We start from the raw sequence: 18344 nt of genomic DNA on the forward strand, positions 1-18344 counted from the left end.
GTGTCTCAAAACCTCGTGACCTGCCTACTTCGCATTTTTGGGCATACAAGCGCGTTGCTCAAATGTGCCGCCGTGTTCTTATTTGAAACCCACCTATGATGTCCAAAATGCTGTTTAGTATGAAGGCAGCTCGATCGGTTTTTGAAACACAGCCATTATCAGTAGCTCGTTAATCTACTGTATGAGTACTGTATACAAACATACACTGCCGCTGTCAGGAGGAGGGACGATTATGCTTGTAGTGTAAATCGCTAAATAAGCAGATGTGGATGTGTGTCGTCTTCGACTATCGTCAGTATCATTTGATGGGACTGAAGGATGGCAGCTAAGGAGGATCTTTACTCAAAGATTATTCCGCGCAGACTGAGACAGAACAGTTGCGTCTCTGTCAAACATGGATCCAATCTGGACGTGCTGCTTTCGATGGGATTTCCTCAGCACAGAGCGTAAGTGCCATATCTATCACACATAATGGCGTTCTTCTTAAAACAAATTTTTATTTTAACGTTATATAAATTGCGAAAACGTTTCGTTCCTTAAGAGTTAATACGTAGGGCGTCTCAACACGTTGTTGAACCTAATTAAATTGTCATTGATTTTAAGTCTGTATAAAGTCACGAAACTGAAAACAATGGTTTTCCTGCACTGCAAATGGTTTCTAGTCTGTGGTTTGCATATATATATATATATATATATATATATATATATATATATATATATATATATATATATATATATATATATATATAAAGAGCAAATAAAAAGTAACAAAATATGAAAAACGATATACATTCGCCTTTTTTCATGTGTTATTGTATTTGTCAGATATTTTATAATATTGAAATAAAGATAATGTATGTAAAGGCGCTTATGCTTTTGTATTAACTAACATGTGTTAAGTGTAGTCATGTAGTCGTAGGAGTTATTAATATGCTTTTCCTGTCTCCTTTATGGATGTATTGACCCACATAACGACACTGGACTGCCCTGATTTCCTGTGAAAGACTCTCAGAGTTAAGAGCATTTAGACTTGTCAGTTGCCCTGATGTGTGCCATGAACAGTTGGCCCCCTTTATTTTATTTTTTTTAATAATTACATTACATAAGGCATTAAAAATAAAGAAATTACTATAATTAGTTAATTTTCCATTACTGGAATTATCACAACCAATATTATGTTTATTTTGATACCCAATTTGTAAAATCATTTTTCATCCTTTTCACTCCTTTTTTTTTTTTTTTTTTTTTTTTTTTTTTTTACATTTTTGCTTCGGGCACCCGAAGAAGTGCCTCTTTCTATATATCATGTTCTTCTTTGTGACATTAACGTCTTGTGTTGTTACAGTAGAGCAAGTTCACTTTCACTAATCATTTCTATATTTTGCAAATTGATATTTTAATTTACTACCCTTTTAATGTTAAAAAGGTGTTTGTATAGAAGATAACATTTAATAAAAAAAATGAATTTTAATACTAGGGGAAGTCGTGGCAATATTACGACTGAGGTGCCTTTGAGCAAGGCACCGAACCTCCAACTGCTCCCCGGGCGCCGCAGCATAAATGCCTGCCCACTGCTCCGGGTGTGTGTTCACTGCTGTGTGTGTGCACTTTGGATGGGTAAAATGCAGAGCATGAATTTTGAGTATGAGTCACCATACTTGGCTGTATGTCACGTCACTTAATTCATTAATAATAATTCCAAAGTTTGGGGGCCCCCCCATGCATGCAGATGGGCCCATATGCCTAGCATACTCTGCACTCCCCAAAATGACTTTGAGTAAAAGTCTTTTGATATTTTTTTTCTTGATAGTTATTGTACGCAAGTACGAAAATCTTCAACAAACTTAAGTATTGAAAGTAAAAAGTACAAGTAAATGCAAAATGTAAAATAAGCATATATATATATATATATATATATATATATATATATATATATATATATAATATTCCATTTTGTATTTTTGGGTGAATAATAAGAAGCACTTCATCCGGTACCTTGTGTCTTTCATTCCAACATAAGAAATCATTTCTGGAATCTGGATATGAAATGGCATTTAGCCTACAGTTTAATGTATCTCAGAGGGGACATAGATGCATTTAACCTGCAGTTACAGATGCATAAATAGGCCTAATGTATTAACTTAAAACGTTGAATACTGATATTTGAAATAATTTAAAGGGGTCATATGATGCAATTTCATGTTTTCCTTTCTCTTTGGAGTGTTACAAGCTGTTCATGCATAGATTAGATCCCTAAAGTTGCAAAGACTCAAACCCAAACGTAACTTTTTAGAACAGTTAAGACTCGTACACTTCCTCATAAAACGCCTCATTTAAACGCGCCCCCATGTCTACGTTACTGTGTGGTAAGATTTGCATAACATCGGTCAAATGTTCACACAAGGAAAGGGTGAGTAACTTTGATTCTCGCTGTTGTATTGTTGCTGCTGCGGCCACCATGTTGTGTAGACGCTGTGTATTTCATTGTGAAATAGAAAACTACTTTGTTTGGCCTTCCAAAAGAGGACACAACTAGAAATCAGTGGTTAAGTTGTATTTACAATACTGTTCCAGAACAGTTCAACCCAAATATTCAGATGTGTGCAGCGCATTTTTATGGAGGACTGTTTCCTGGGAGAGTAGCCTGCAATGCTGCAGACAAAGGTTATTTCTATAAAGTGGGGCAATTCCACCTTTGCAAGGACAGTCTGGCACTTCTGACTCACAGCCTGTAAGTATGTTTCTCATATTTAAAGAATTTGCCACTGATGATTCAAATGCAAGTTTTGAGCAGTGTAGAGTAGCACTTGTTGTTTGTCATTTCTCTGAGCACAAATGCAGACATGGTTTTATGTTTACGCAGCGTGATATGCGATGTGTAAAAGGACAGTATAAGTCATTATAATCCGTAATTATGTTCCCACTGGATGCAACAAATGCCTCGTTTAAAATGGGTTTTATTGGTTTTTGTCTTGTCGCGCCGGGACACGGCATCACATTATGGTAAGGGGGCATAACATTTCCATCACATGCTTGAGGTATTTGGCTAATCACAATGCACTGGAAAGCTGGCCAGTCAGAGCAAACCTTGCTTTTAGAATGATGAGCTTCATAAAAATCGACATGTTTCAGAAAGGCAGGGCATAGAGGAGAAACAATAATTGTACAGTATGTGGAATATATATATATATATATATATATATATATATATATATATATATATATATATATATATATATATATATATATATATATATATATATATATATAAAATTAACCTTTAACCACATAAACACATTGCATTACACCAATACACAAAATAATTTATTCAATAAGTAAACACCGTCCATTTTTGCTGTCCGAAATTTTGAGTTTTAATAGACTAATAAATCAACGTGCATGCACTCTGTGTGATTTGGTGATATAGCCTACTTCATAATGTCAGATTGCACACCATATTATCACAGAAGATAGACTGTATATCGCACACCCCAGCCTCGACATGAGTGGAAAATGAATCATCCGCGGTTGTGCGCACTCTTGTTTGCACATGGGCAAAGGTGTTTTTTAGGGGTCTATCTTGCAAGCTCCAGACCACTGATTCGTCAAACCTTTTTTCCTGCAGTCAGTGTTCTTCTGACTTCTGACTATTTTTTAATAAGTAATGAATATGCTGCAGGGAAATGTATCAGAGTAAAAGTAGGCCTATACATTTTAATTAGGAAATGTAGTGGAGTAAAAGTTGGCTAAAATGTAAAAACTCAAGTAAAGTACAGATACTCCCAAAAAAATACTCAAGTACTGTAACAAAGTATTATTACTTCGTTACATTACACCACTGCTCCTACCTGACTGAATCGACTGAGATATGACTTCCATCATACCGATCAATTCAATGTTACAGGATGCTAATTGTGTCCTGTAACATGAGGAGGAACATCTGTGCTCATTACAGCATGAATGATTTGTAAGTCACAAGGTGTTTTTATTTTTTCTATTCTTATTCTGGCACATAAATGAGAAAACCCAAGACTATGCAGCTGTTCAAAATGAAAGCATGTAGTTGATGTGCACTTAGTCTTGTGTGGGAAGAATCTTTTTTTTCTTCTTTTTTTTCTTCTTTTTTTTTTTTGGTCCTGTTGCATTTGGAACTGATCACAAGGATATTTTGCATGGGATTTTTTTTTTTTTTTTTTTTTTTGAAGATTGATGAAAACAGAAAATTCTGTCATCCTTTTTTCACCCTGATGATGTTCCAAACATGTAGGACTTTCTTTCTTCAGTGGAAAACAAAATTAGAATTATTATTTAAAAAAAATAATAATAATAAAATCACTCTTTTCCATATAATGAAATTGAATAAGGACTGGAAAAGTCGAGCTTCAAAATGATAAAAATAAAATAAAAACGCCATAAAAATAGTCAATCTGACTTTATGTGAGAAAAGTATTGAAATTTAAGTCATTATTAACTGATCAGTAGAATTATTCTGATCAGTAAAATTATTCCATTCAGTACCATTTGATCATTTGAATCATTATGATGCCAATCATTCAGATCAGTAGAATCATTCAACTGTGTAGAATAATTCCGATCAGTAGAATCATTCCTATCATTAGAATCATTCAAATCAGTATCATTTTGATCAGTAGAATAATTTTGATCATATCTTTCCTATCAGGAGTATCATTTCAATCCATAGAATCATAGGGAAGTCAAAGATCATTCTGATCAGTAAAATCATTCAGACTAGTTTTTGTGAACTGTTTAACAGATGAATTTGGAAAGATTTGATTCATTCACAAGTTGAACATCCCAACTTCTATCATGAACTCAAGTTCATGACAGTTTAAATTATGGTGGATGTCAATATTTTTAGTGAAAAACAGTGTAAATTTGTAGTGTATGAGTAATTTTGACCACTTTTATGGTGAATTTTGTCAATTTGGAGCTTGACCGCTCTAGTCCCCTTACTTTCATAACATAAAAAAAAATCATAGATATTCTTTAAAATTTCCTCTTTGTGTTCACAGTAGAAAGTCATACCAGTTTGGAGCAACATGAGGGTGAGTAAGCGATGACAGAATTTTAATTCTTGGGTGAACCGTTAAGTCTGAATACACTGACTAGGTCTTCTCGTTATTCTGTTGCTCATCTGTATATCATCATTACTGTCTCATCATATGGTAGCATTTACCAGTAGTCAGTCTGTGCATATAATAACGCCGCATCACTGTGGTTTTGTCTCAGGGTCATGCTGTGTAAATGTCATCAACTTCCTTCCTGAAATATGACGCGCAGTGCTGGAGATGAGATAGAGACCATGATCTCCCATTGCACAAATACAGAGATCCTGATCATCTTCCATATTAAAAGGCCACGTTATGTCCCTTACAGCCTGTGAGGAGGCATTTCATGGTTCTTATGTGATGTTCTGTGTGAACAAGTGGGCCGTCTGTTTGGCCACATTTGCCGACAGCCCTGTAGGTGTTGGCTAGCCATATTTTGGGATGGACAGCTGTGCGCTCTTCCCTTCGTTGGTCCACTATGTGGCAGAGATGGCAGCTGGTCTTGTGGGCCTTAGGGCTTGTAGGATAGCGTCTGTTTGTTGCTCTTGCTCAGTGAGATCAATCGTATCTTTTTCTTCTTCCTCTTTGGCTCAGCTCCCTCAGTGGCTGCTGGGATAAAGGAAACAGATGTAGTCCAGCACACGAGCGAACCTCTTATAGACACAGGCACAAGATTGGGATCCACAAAGGCAGTTGTTATAAAGTCAGCCTACTCTTCCACTCCTCCACTGTTTATAAGGGGCCTGTATCAGTGTGTGTTCTCTCATTTGGGAGTCCACCATCTGTGGCGGTTGTGCAGTTGCCAGAATGAGGGCTGTGTGTCCTTCCACCCTCCTGCTCAGATTCAAGCTCTGGAAGACACACAAGGATACAGCTCTACCCTTTGCTATGTTGGATATTGTTTTGGAAAAACAAAATTGGAGTTATAGGGACAGGATTATTGATTGTGTCTGCATTTATTTGATCAAAAGTACAGTAAAAACAGTAATATTGTGAAATATTATTACATTTTAAAATAACCATTTTCTTTTTTTAATCTATTTTAAAATGTAACTTATTCAGTGTCACATGATCCTTCATAATTTATTCTAATATGCTAATTTGTTGCTCAAGAAAGAATTTTTTGTGGAAACTGTGATTCTTTTTTATCAGGATTATGAATAGAAAGCTCAGAATAATAGCATTTATTTGAAATATAAATCTTTTAAAACATTATAAATGTCTTTACTCTCACTTCATTAATTTAATGCATCCTTGCTAAATAAAAGTATTAATTTCTATTAAAAAAATCCCAGACTTTTTAAATATGTTACTGTTTAGGTGTCCTTGATCATTTGAATAACCTTAATCAACTTCCATGAGTCCAGTACGGCAGTAGTCAATCTTTTAAAATACACTGTAGACATTGGAGGATCTGTCTGTAAAATTAGTTTTTGAAAGCGTTGTTTTGGATTGCAATGACTCTCTTGAGTGTCTTGGCAAAGGATCAGGCTAAACGGAAGGTTTGCAAACAGGAAACTAAGGGATGCAGAGGTCTGAGCCGTGGGATTTCCCCAAAGAGCGAGTTAAAGGTGTGTTGTTCATGCGTGGTTGGTCAGCTGGATGATTATGAAAAGACACTTTATGGAGATTATCTGGAGTGATTTATAGAAAACATTTGTATGCATCATTAAATAAGGACAAAAAAAAGAACTGAGTAATTGTAATTGGGTTATGACAGCAAAAGCTATTGCAAGTCATGGTATGAATATCCACAAAATATTATCTCCTTTAGATCATTTATATGTCATATATCAGAAATACAACACAAAAGATGTTGTTCTTGTTAGTGAGCTGTGGCAGAAAAGCAGTAGTGCTAAATGGTCAAATTATTGATAATTATTATGAAATGCAAATGTAAAAACGAAATTTTTCTCTTCTCCATTTTACATCTACTGCACATTTTTGCTCAATACACTTGTGGATGTAGATGTGCAAATTCATTGAGCCATATATAGGTGGAAGACTTGCTGATCACAGCTTTCCATGTTCAGTCATATTTGATTCATTATAGTATATGTCACCGGAATTTGTAAAGAATCACCCCATTGCAACTTTATCAAATTGTACATGAGTAATACAGGGTGAATTGGAAATAGTTTGTAAGACATAAAAAGGCGTCTAAAGCGTGACAGGTTGTGAGTGTGGCTTGTGTGGGCGGTTATTCAGTTTTTTTTTTTTTATCTTGATTTAAAATGCATATTTGTTTTTGTTAAAGGGAAAATATTACTTCAAGCATTATGACCTACTTCAAACTTTAATGGGTGGTTGTTTTCACCATCACACTTGGTATGCATGCTAAAAATTAATGTTTTCAAGAGCATTTTCCATTTAATGAGAAACGAATTTGTTCTGTTATGCCCATGTTAACTTTTAACTTTTTTTTTTTTAACTATTATGGATGGATTAGTTACAGATGACTTGATCTAGGCTGCTTTTACTATTAAAAGGTGCAGATCTGTTTTGATAAAACATGTTAAATGCAAACAATAACATCTAACCATATTGTGTCAGTCTTACCATTATATTATATTATATTATATTATATTATATTATATTATATTATATTATATATTTAAAATAACAACAACAAAAACATCAAAAACTAAATAGGACAAAATGCCTTTTGTGTCTTTTTTGTTGTTGTTGTGAAAGACCAAGAGCCCAATCAAACTCTGATATTTTGGCACAAAATCACCTGAAAATGTAGCTAATATGAATACAGTATTCAGGCCAGTGCTCATTCTTGTGGATGGTAAAGCACACTTCTATATTTTGTTGAATAAAAATCCCATTCATCATTCATATGTAATGTAATAGTTTGCATGTTGTTGAGCGATCAGCAATATTATAAATTTAAATGTTTGATTGTATTTTCATAATCTCTTTTTTAGAGCATCTGTTTTTAATATCTGGTCATTTATTTATCAGATGCCACTTGTTGACTGCTGTTAATTAATCCTCAGTAAATAATAATAATAATAATACATTTTATTCGCGATGCGCCTTTCTCATACTCAAAATTGTAATAAAAAATAATAAAATCTAATAAATATTTCCAATTGACAAATAATATTGCAAAAACATATAACAAATTTTATTTTATTTCATTAGAGGTGTAAGAGATCTACTGTACTTTGAAACAAAGACAAAATTTGTTTGCTGGGCTATGCTTTGTTTTGGAAAAAAAAAAATTTTAGGCAGTCACAGGGAAGTCTGTTTTTAACTCTCATTTGCCTTTCTTGCTATGTTGTCATGTTATCATATCTGGTAAACCCTATTCTTGCTTCTGCTTTCTACAATGTTGTGAACTTAATTCTTTATTCTAAGAGATCAGGTTTACAGCAAACACACATACAGACTAGCCGTGGCCTTTGGTGAACTATTTCCTGTTTGAGGTAGCTGCAGAGCAGAGCTCAGGGGAAGTCCTGGTATACCCTGAGGTTCTGCTTCAGTGGTAATAGTTAAAAAGAGGCTATGTGAGGTCTTATTATGACCTGTTCACACAGGCTGAAACACTAATACACTATACAGTACCTTGTAACCACAGTCTTTGTCTCATTCGGTTGAGCTTTCGGAACAGAAACCATTTCAGGTTCAATGGGATGGTCATTTGGTCACACAAATGCTGATCAAATCATTACCTTTTCCTCTAATTATATCAAGTTCCAGGCTTTCTGGAAATGACAAACAAGCGTATTCTTTATCATACTTACGAAACAATTTTCATGACTGAACGTCTTACAGGTTACAAATATTATCTTATTATTCATGAAGCTGTTAAATGAGGAGCATGTATTTTAGTTGAGAACAACATTTATTATAGCACAATTTTTTTTTTTTTTTTTTAGTTTTTTTTTATGAATATTGCAAAATTGTTTAAAAGTAAAAATATCAATTTAAATGTCTGCCATATCTAAAGACATGACGTGGCGTGTGTGGTTTTTTTTTTTTTTGTTTTGTTTTTTATCTTGATTTAAAAATGTAATTTTTTTAAAGGAAAAATATTGCAATTATGCATATTGAAATATTGTTTAAAAATAAAAATAAATGTCACCTTAAATGTCTGCCATATGAAACCTCCTGGTTTATTAAGTCCATTGCAGTATTTAAACAGGGAGAAAATAAAAAAAGAGCCCTTGTTCTGGAGTCACTGTGTAGCCTAACTGGTAGGTCATGGCCCAGAAATGGGTCACAGATTTGTTACTGTAATACTGAAAAAAAAAAAAAAATTCTGGTGTAGAAATCGTTTTCACTCAGAAATTGCTAGTAAATTTCGCACATAATTACAAAGAAATGGCAAGTAGCATATTGAATTTAAGATACAATTTTGAAGTACAAAGACTGAAATAGTATTTTCTCTTAAAAAAATAGGCCTTTTCCAGTAATTTTTTGTTTTATGTACAACTTTGAAAAGTCCAACTAACTATATTTTAGTGCATAGATTTATTAACTTTTAAAATGAAGACAGAAATGTGTCCCATATCTTATTGTTATTTATATGAGGTTGTGTGTCCAAACATTATTTTAAATTTACATTTACATTACATTTACATTGAGTCATTTAGCAGACACTTTTATCCAAAGCGACTTACAAATGAGGACAATGGAAGTAATCAAAGTCAACAAGTGAGCAATGATATGCAAGTGCTATAACAAGTCTCAGTTAGCTTAGTTAGATAATTAGTTGCATTGAATACTGAAACATTTTCCATTTAAAGTTCATTCTAAAAATCTTTATGCTTTTTTAAGCGTGATGTATTCTCACTTCAAGAAGCAACCGCAGTGTGTAAGAGACACTGATGTGTGAGAGAAGTGTGAAGATCAGCTCTCACGCAGCTTCTTCTCCAGTTCACATGTTAGAAATCTCATTTTACACATGTTTTCCACAGACTTCACCATATGGAGTCATAGTGTGAGCACATAGTCGATTCAAAAATGACACACAGTCCATCGGAAAATATAAGTGCACCTTTGCTCTTATGTGACCACTCATAGAATTCAAACATGTTGTCTCACTCAGGCCTACGTAGCACAACATGCTTTCTTTCTTTCTTTCTTTGAAATAAAGGCAAGGCACCAAAGTACAGTCCAAATTTTTTAAATGTTCTATCTGTATTCCTATATCATTCTTTGATTTTCAATGCAGAATGAATGATCCTCACTTGTAGCTCCTGGCAATTCTAAAATATGCTGTCTTTACAGATTGAAAGCTCTGGCATCAACTGGAGGCAGAAGTGTTCAGTTTGCATGTGACTGGTAAGCTTTCCTAAACCCTGCTTGAATTGGCTCTTCTTGAGGAATAGTACCACCCTCTAGTGGTTCATTTGAGGCAATCCAGAAGTTCTATACATGAAACAATCGAATTTCTTGTTGACAGTTAAAATTACACAGGCTCTATTTGCTGGTTTAGCTGGGTGTAGTGTTCATGATCATGTGCATGTGTCCCTATAGGCTTTTCTCTCATTTGGATGACCCTTTCCTGGATGAACCTTTACCCAGAGAGTATGTGCTGTATCTGCGCCCCAGTGGGCCTTTACAAAACCAGCTTTCTCATTTCTGGCAGCAGTCTCGCTTGACTTGTGGAAAAAACAAAGCTCACAACATATTCCCACACATCACACTCTGCCAGTTCTTTATGGTGAGTCACAATCTTTTTGTTTTTATCTTGATGTCTTATTCTTATGTTGCAGAATTTTGTACATTTCTTTATTTTATGTATTTGTAGTGTCCAGACAGTAAACTAGTGGCTCTGTGTGAAGCTCTGCAGTCTGCAGTGAATCAGTGGAGAGGACGCTTCCCCAGCCCCCTGCCATTGGAGCTCTACACCTCCACCAACTTCATAGGCCTCTTCGTGGAGGAGCAGGTGGCTGAGTCGCTGAAGAAGTTTGCGGCTGACTTCGCGGTGGAGGCTGCTGCTAAAGCTGGTGGGGAGGCGTGATCAGAATATTTGTCACAGATGGTGCCTGCATAGTGCTCACGTTTTTTTTCTAATCAGCTCATTACTCATCCTCATGTCATTCCAAACCTGTATGACTGACTTTCTTTCTTTCTTAGAACATAAATTAAGAAATTAAGCAGATTGTCCAAGCTGCTTTTTACAATATTATGAAAGCAGGGTATTTACAAAACTGAAATTCTCAGCGAATAATGGCAAGAGATTTGTTCTGTTCTGTGTTGTTACTGCTAACTAAAACTATATATATATATATATATATATATGTATATAGATGTATATAGATGTATATAGATGTACAGCAAACTTTAAAAAAAAAGAAAATTAGAAATGTTGCCTTTGCAAATAAGTTTGTCCTAAAATTACTAAAACTAAAACTGAAAAATTAAAAAAACACATAACAAAATGATTAAAACTTAAACTAAAATTAAAATGAAAACTGAAAATATTATATGCCTAATAGTAAATCATTTTTAGTATATATATATATATATATATATATATATATATATATATATATATATATATATATATATTATTATTATTATTATTAGTAAATTATAATAGTATGCAAATGCTAAAATAACACTGTTCTGTTCTTCACACAAGCTATCATAAGGCAGTCCAGCAGGATTTTGCGATCGCTAAATTTATCGCAAAATCAAGCAAAGATTTTCGCAGATTTTGGTCTTAGATGCCTCCCTTTACGTCATCGCAACGCGCACTCAGTCAAAGGAAGGTTGTTTTTCAGTTCCAAAAATGGAATTAACAGCCTTGCGTTCTCATCATGACCGATTTACAAGAGCTACATTGGATAAACGAACCGAAAGCGGAACGAATCCGCGCTACGTAGTGCAGACCGTTCATCTGCTTGGGCCAGAGCCGTGGGCTGATCTCGATCACGCGACACCGTTATACACAGCGCTGGGAGATACAGTGAAGAAAGCAGTCGAATTCGCCACAGAATCAATAACATCTCTGTGAAATCGTCAGAAGCATTCAAATTCAGCGCAGAATTCTGCTAAAGCTGATATCAGAACAAACGCCACTGATGTGGAGACCAGGAAAAACAGTTCAATAAACACAAATCACCACCACCATTCACCATGGATTTAACAGTAAAACTACATGAACAGCTTGTGGCAGAAATGGTCTTATGTTTTCGAGTGATTTTAAATTCTTCACACAACTTTTCCCACTTTTAATTATTACAGAATTTGAAAGTTATTTTTAATGTGACGATATAACACAATCATTCAAAAATAACCCTCATTTATAAAACTAAAAGTTTCTAGATGTAGGAAAAAACACACTTATTTAAAAAAAAAAAAAAAAAAAAAGAAAGATATTAAATTACCACTGTGGCTGCAGACAACTACTTATAGGCCATTTCCACTCCCTAATATATATATATATATATATATATATATATATATATATATATATATAGATATATATAGAGAGAGAGAGAGAGAGAGAGAGAGAGATTATGGATTACAGTAATAAAAGTTAATTTTATCTGCACCTCAACTACGTAAACAGCACAAGTACATCTGTAAGACGTCTGCTGAAGATCTGAGAAACATCTGCTGTGTAATCTGATAAACGTCTCAGAAGCAGTTTTACATGTGTTATAATAAATGTCTGTTTGACATCTGACAGGAAACATCTTAGAGACATACTACAGATGAACAACCACTCTTAAAAATACAGCTTGCATATGTAAATGCAGACATTAAATAGATGTCTCTGAGATGTACATGTGCGATTAGGGTGAGTGCTTTACTGTCATGTGGTGGTGCCACTTTCTGTAGAACTTAATGCCACTAGTGCTGGTGTCCTCAAACATTAGTCTGGACTCTGGAGCCCTACAATGTTTCTTGAAGTCAAAAAAGTCATAACGCTGTTAGAAGAATGTTGTCTGTGTATATTTTCACTGCAAAAAAATAAGAAATGCCGCAAATATCACCACAGAAAAAAATCTGAAAAAAGTTATGTGAAATCCTGGAGGGACTGATAAGGCTTTAGAAAACACTTATAGTGCACATAATATAGCAAACAAGTATTATTTATTTATTTAGTTGTTTGTTTGATGGTGCTTATTTGTCCTTTTTTATAGTTGACATCCCAGAACCCTATATCCTTTCAATGTATGGATAAGAGCAGCAAATATGTTCAGGTTTATTTATTTATTTACTTATTATTTACTGAAAAAAAGAAAGACATGAGGGTGAGTAAATGGTGACAGAATTTTTTATTTTTGAGTGAACTGTCACTTTAAATCTATGTTTTTCAAAGATAAACTAAATTAAACATTCTGGATGTTTTATCTGTTTAAATCCTGTTCAGATGAAATGAACCGATACTGATTCATTGATCAAAATGCTGTGTATTTGAATAGAGAATAAATTCATAAAAATGCTCCTAACTCTATTTATTTATTTCATAGATGTTCACGTGGAACCCCATAAAAAGCAGCTTCATTTGACTCTAGCATATCACTTCCCAACCAATCATTATTCTTCCTTGGAAAAGCTGGCAAGAGGGATTGAGGTCAAGCTGGGTTGTGATTGGCTTGCAGCCCTCTTCTCACGAGACATGCGATTTGCAAATCATGAGGTGAGGCCCATATTAAGCCTTATTTGTTTAAAACCTACAGTTTTCCCTCTCAGTCTAAATGTTTTGCTAGTTCACATTAATGCACTTTAATGCAGACCTGCCTCTGTTTCATTGTCAGACTTTGCGAGTGATGTACCCCTACACTCCTCAGAATGACGATGAGCTGGAACTGGTACCAGGAGACTTTATCTTCTCCTCTACAGTGGAGCAAATGAGCACTAGTGAGGGCTGGGTGTACGGCACGTCTCTGGGTACAGGCGCCTCTGGACTGCTGCCTGAGAACTATGTGAGCCCTGCTGATGAGTCTGACACGTGGGTCTTCCATGGGTAAGTTCTCCAAATGATGTGCTGTAAGTCTGATCAGTTCTCAGCATCAGCGAGACTTATCAGTATTGGTTGCGCCTACTTGGGGTTCAAGGGAAAGTTCACCTAAAATGTACTCATCGGCTATATCTGAAATCTACTCTCTGAGTAGTACTTCTTTTGAATAAGTGATCACAATCATGTTTAGTATGAATTTAATTTGGATCTACTACATTTGGCATTGTCACTGTCATGTGACCTATGAGCCTCAGTTGCATCGCTTTACTGTACTGTCCTTCACAAATCCTCTTCTGTGGCTTCATGGGATAGTAAAGTGTCCACTGGATGTGCACTTCAGAATCTTGCCAGAACTACTCGTTCATCCAGGAACTTTTCGCCTACTATTTTTTGAATACTATCAATTCAGACATAGTTTTTTTTAACATACTGGTTTTTTTTTGTTTGTTTTTTTTTTGCCTGTTATATTGTAGGCAGTCATCCTCTTGTCATTCATACACTTTATGACCTTCTTTCGTCTGTGATAAACACACACAAAATAATAATAATGTGAAAAATATTTTGGTGTTTTTTGTCCATACAGTGAAAGTGTGAACTAACAGGGGTGAACTATCCCTTTAAGCAATTTAAACAAACTTCAAATTAAAACTCCAAAATTAAAAGTAAATACATTAAAAAAAAAAAAAAAAACACTCTGTGGCTAACACCACATTAAAAAATCTTTCCTTTATCATTGTAATCTCATTCTCACAGTCTGAATGAATAATAAATGTCTTAAATTTTAAGAAATTGTTAAGTTTTGCAGTGCATTTATATCTATGCTCCTTAAACAGGTCACACTCCTTCTTTTGTACTTCCCCTTCGGAAAAGGGTTGCAAGGAGAGCAAATCACTGGATGGACTGTTCAACATTCGATGCTTTGAAAACTCAAAACTGGGAGAGTCTGCTATCTTGAGTGTTATTTGCCAACCTATGCAGGTGCCTATTACTATACATTACAGCAATTAAAGTAACATTTCCAACATTTTTCATTGTTGAGTTTGAGTTGGATAAAAAAAAAAAAAAAAACTTGGGTTTGTGTAGATACTAATGATTTGAGTGATTTATTTTGTGCTTTTGATGATAGGTGTTGCGCTCCAACATCCAGTCTCGGACCCCTAAAAGGACCCTGTTTATATGTCGTCATGGAGAAAGAATGGATGTTGTGTTTGGGAAACACTGGCTCTCACAGTGTTCTGACTCTAAAGGTAATCTGAACAGATGGGTCATGGTGCCTCGCTCGCATGATACAGTTATTTTGCGAGCTCAGGTTGTCTTCCTGTAGGCAGGTACGTGAGGAGTAACCTGAATATGCCTGCTGCACTACCTACCTGGGGTGGAGCACACAGGGACAGTGAAATGGACACTCCTATCACAGTGGTTGGAGTTACACAGGCTAAGATAGTGGGTATGTCTGCTCAGTGTTATGAAGTTCTCATGAATTCTTCAAATGATTTGTCCATCATGCTCTTTTGATATTATCCATCCATCCATCCATTTCCAGGTGAGGCTCTTCTGGAAAGTAATACCACTATTGATTTTGTGTACTGCTCACCCAGTCTCCGATGTGTCCAGACAGCTCATGAAATCCTCAGAGGTACGTACTGTAGTCAGGAATCTGTTGGCAGTCTACATGTCTACAGGAAAATTCCAATAGGAGCATGTAAATGTCTTTTAGACCAGGGCTTTTAATTTTTTTTAGTTGCCATGGTGCCCAAAATATAACAACCACCTTGCAAGAGACTTAAAATAAAAAAGGTAGCTATATATTTTATTTATTATAAATTTTTGTTATTAATATATTATTATATATTATCATTTCTAAATTATTATAAATTAATACATTATTTATAAATTATAAATACCCAATTTATATTGTGAAAATGTTAAAATATTATAAATACACAATTGTTCAGTCAGCAAGATTTTTGAGGGGAAAAAAATAATACATTTATACAGCAAAGATGCATTAAATTGACTAAAAGGGACTGTAAATAACGGTATAATATTACAAAGAAATACTGTCAAAGAATCCTGAAAAAATGTATCATGGTTTCCACAAAAATATTAACCAGCACAACTGTTTCCATAATAACACTGGTAATAATAAAATGTTAAAATGCAATGTAAATTTAACCCCCTGGAGCCGTGTGGAGTAATTTTTTATGATGGATGGATGCACTTTATTTTGTTTTAAAATCTCGACCACCATTCACTGCTATTATAAAGCTTGGAAGAGCCAGGACATTTTTTAATAAAACTCAGATTGTATTCGTCAGAAAGAAGAAAATCATATACACTTAGGATGGCTTTAGTGTGAGTAAATCATGGGGTCAAATTTTCATTTTTGAAAATTTAACTATCCCTTTAAGTTACAATTTTACTTTTTTCAATGCACCGGTAGATTTAACACCAATAGATTTTAGAGAATGCTGAAATGAAGCTTGTATTAGACTAGAATATTCCAGAAAGTTCCGTGCTGCGTCAGAAATTGCTGTTTTGCTACATCTTTATCGTCAGTTTCACTTTATTAGTCTACTTTAAATTTAAATGCTGCGTGACCCCAATGTGATGTGCAAATTTTCTAGGAATGCAGCAAGATGGGAGAATAAGCATTCGAGTGGAGCCTGGGCTTTTTGAGTGGACTAAATGGGTGACAGGAACATCTTTGCCTGCTTGGATACCCCCCACAGATCTTGCTGCGGCCAACCTTAATGTAGACACAACATACAGGTAACAACTGGAGGAATCATATACATTGTATGAGTTATTTACATTTCAAATTCTGTCCTGATCGATAGTTTGCCTTTCCGCAGACCTCACATCCCCATTAGCAAACTTACCATCTCGGAGGCGTATGACACGTACATTAGTCGCAGCCACCAGGTGACCAAAGACATTTTGGCGTACTGCAAAAATAAGGGTGAGTGATTAAAAATACTACTTTTAGTACTTGACCCTCACAGATCTTTACTAAAGCCCTCCTGTTTTTTACATCAGGAAAAAATATTCTGTTTGTGGGACATGCTTCCACTTTGGAGGCCTGCACTCGCCAGATCCAGGGCCTTTCTCCTCAGAATCCCAAAGATTTTGTGCAAGTTGTCAGAAAGGTTAGTTTCATGCATTTTACTTTAAACATTTGATCTTTATACTTTAAGCATGATGCTTTATGGGAGCCAATCTTTCCGTCCAGATTCCATATCTGGGTCTGTGTGCCTGTGAGGAGCAGGGGGACTCAGGATTCTGGCAGCTAGTGGACCCACCAATTCTTCCTTTAACTCACGGGCCCAACCACAGCTTCAGCTGGAGAGATACTCTACAGCAAGAATGACCTTATCTGCAGGGTCTGTCCACAAAAGACTGAAATGTTACCTGCACTGGAAGCACACAACTGAAAATATTTTTAAACAAATCTAATCTGTCACCTCCAGATTTGTTATGCAAATAATATACGGGATGTGGCAGAGGTTTTGCTTGCAGGTGGACAGAGGAGATGCACTGAATAATGAACATTTGTGGTAATGTTTACTGAGCCTTAAAAAGGCTTTCTCAGGGCATTGCCTGTCACTTTTAACAGGTCAAAATGCACAGTGGCATAATGCAGCACTTATCGTAAAGATTAAAGATCACTTCCTGCCATGCAAAAATTTACAATTTTGCAATGAGATGTTAAAGAGCTTAGAGGCATTCACGTCTTAATCATTTCTCTTGCAAATGCAACTTGAATGCATAAAAAGTGTAATGTTTGTTTTAGCATAGCTGAATGAATATCAAATGCATTTGTAATATCTTTCCTTTAAAGCTAAAGTGTGTCTTTATTAAAATAATATAATCATAAATTAAACAGACAATCATTATATTTGATATTTAATATGGAGCAGGATTTGGTCCAGACCGAAACGGTGACTGGTTTGGACTACAAATTTCTGAGGAGACAGAGATATCAGACTTCAGACATAATTTGTCATCTTAAAGTAGTGTAACCAGTGTCTGGGCATATGCTATAGTATCACAAAATAGCATAGCATGTTGAAAAGATTTTTAAAACTATTGATTGAGTTTCATATGTGAATACACAGCATAATTTACTGAATGAAGCTTTAATGTACTGTAGTTTGACTAGATGAATTACAAAATATATCCCTATTTAGCAGTACATCTACAATCAGAGATAATTTAATATCACTTGTCCTACTATTAAAAATGAGTATTTCAAGCACGTTCCATCATTTAAAATGACAACAAGTCAGTATGTTTTTGAGCGTGCACTCAATACGCATCTGCTTTTGAACAGGTGCCAT

At 35.0% G+C, this 18344-nt stretch overlaps 1 protein-coding gene across 1 annotated transcript; it reads left to right on the forward strand.

Annotated features, from left to right (window-relative positions):
• Window positions 1–25: 25 nt before the first annotated feature.
• On the forward strand, window positions 26–17887 carry LOC109081837 (ubiquitin-associated and SH3 domain-containing protein B-like). The gene is made up of 14 exons (XM_042771096.1): window positions 26–446; window positions 10314–10367; window positions 10563–10749; window positions 10837–11035; window positions 13514–13683; window positions 13802–14010; window positions 14838–14982; window positions 15131–15251; window positions 15329–15451; window positions 15548–15640; window positions 16632–16776; window positions 16860–16966; window positions 17044–17153; window positions 17237–17887. The coding sequence occupies exons 1-14, from the start codon at window positions 319–321 to the stop codon at window positions 17372–17374; spliced, it is 1929 nt and encodes a 642-aa protein (XP_042627030.1). The 5' UTR covers window positions 26–318; the 3' UTR covers window positions 17375–17887.
• Window positions 17888–18344: the final 457 nt, after the last annotated feature.

This window comes from Cyprinus carpio, chromosome A15 (genome assembly GCF_018340385.1).
Source record: "Cyprinus carpio isolate SPL01 chromosome A15, ASM1834038v1, whole genome shotgun sequence".
Lineage (NCBI taxonomy): Eukaryota > Metazoa > Chordata > Actinopteri > Cypriniformes > Cyprinidae > Cyprinus > Cyprinus carpio.

Excerpts from the sequence above, each read along its gene's own strand:
- LOC109081837 (XM_042771096.1), top strand. The coding sequence starts at position 319 with ATGGCAGCTAAGGAGGATCTTTACTCAAAGATTATTCCGCGCAGACTG. Across the intron at positions 16,777-16,859 it reads AATGTAGACACAACATACAG|ACCTCACATCCCCATTAGCA; the intron begins GTAACAACTGGA and ends GCCTTTCCGCAG. Across the intron at positions 17,154-17,236 it reads TTGTGCAAGTTGTCAGAAAG|ATTCCATATCTGGGTCTGTG; the intron begins GTTAGTTTCATG and ends CTTTCCGTCCAG.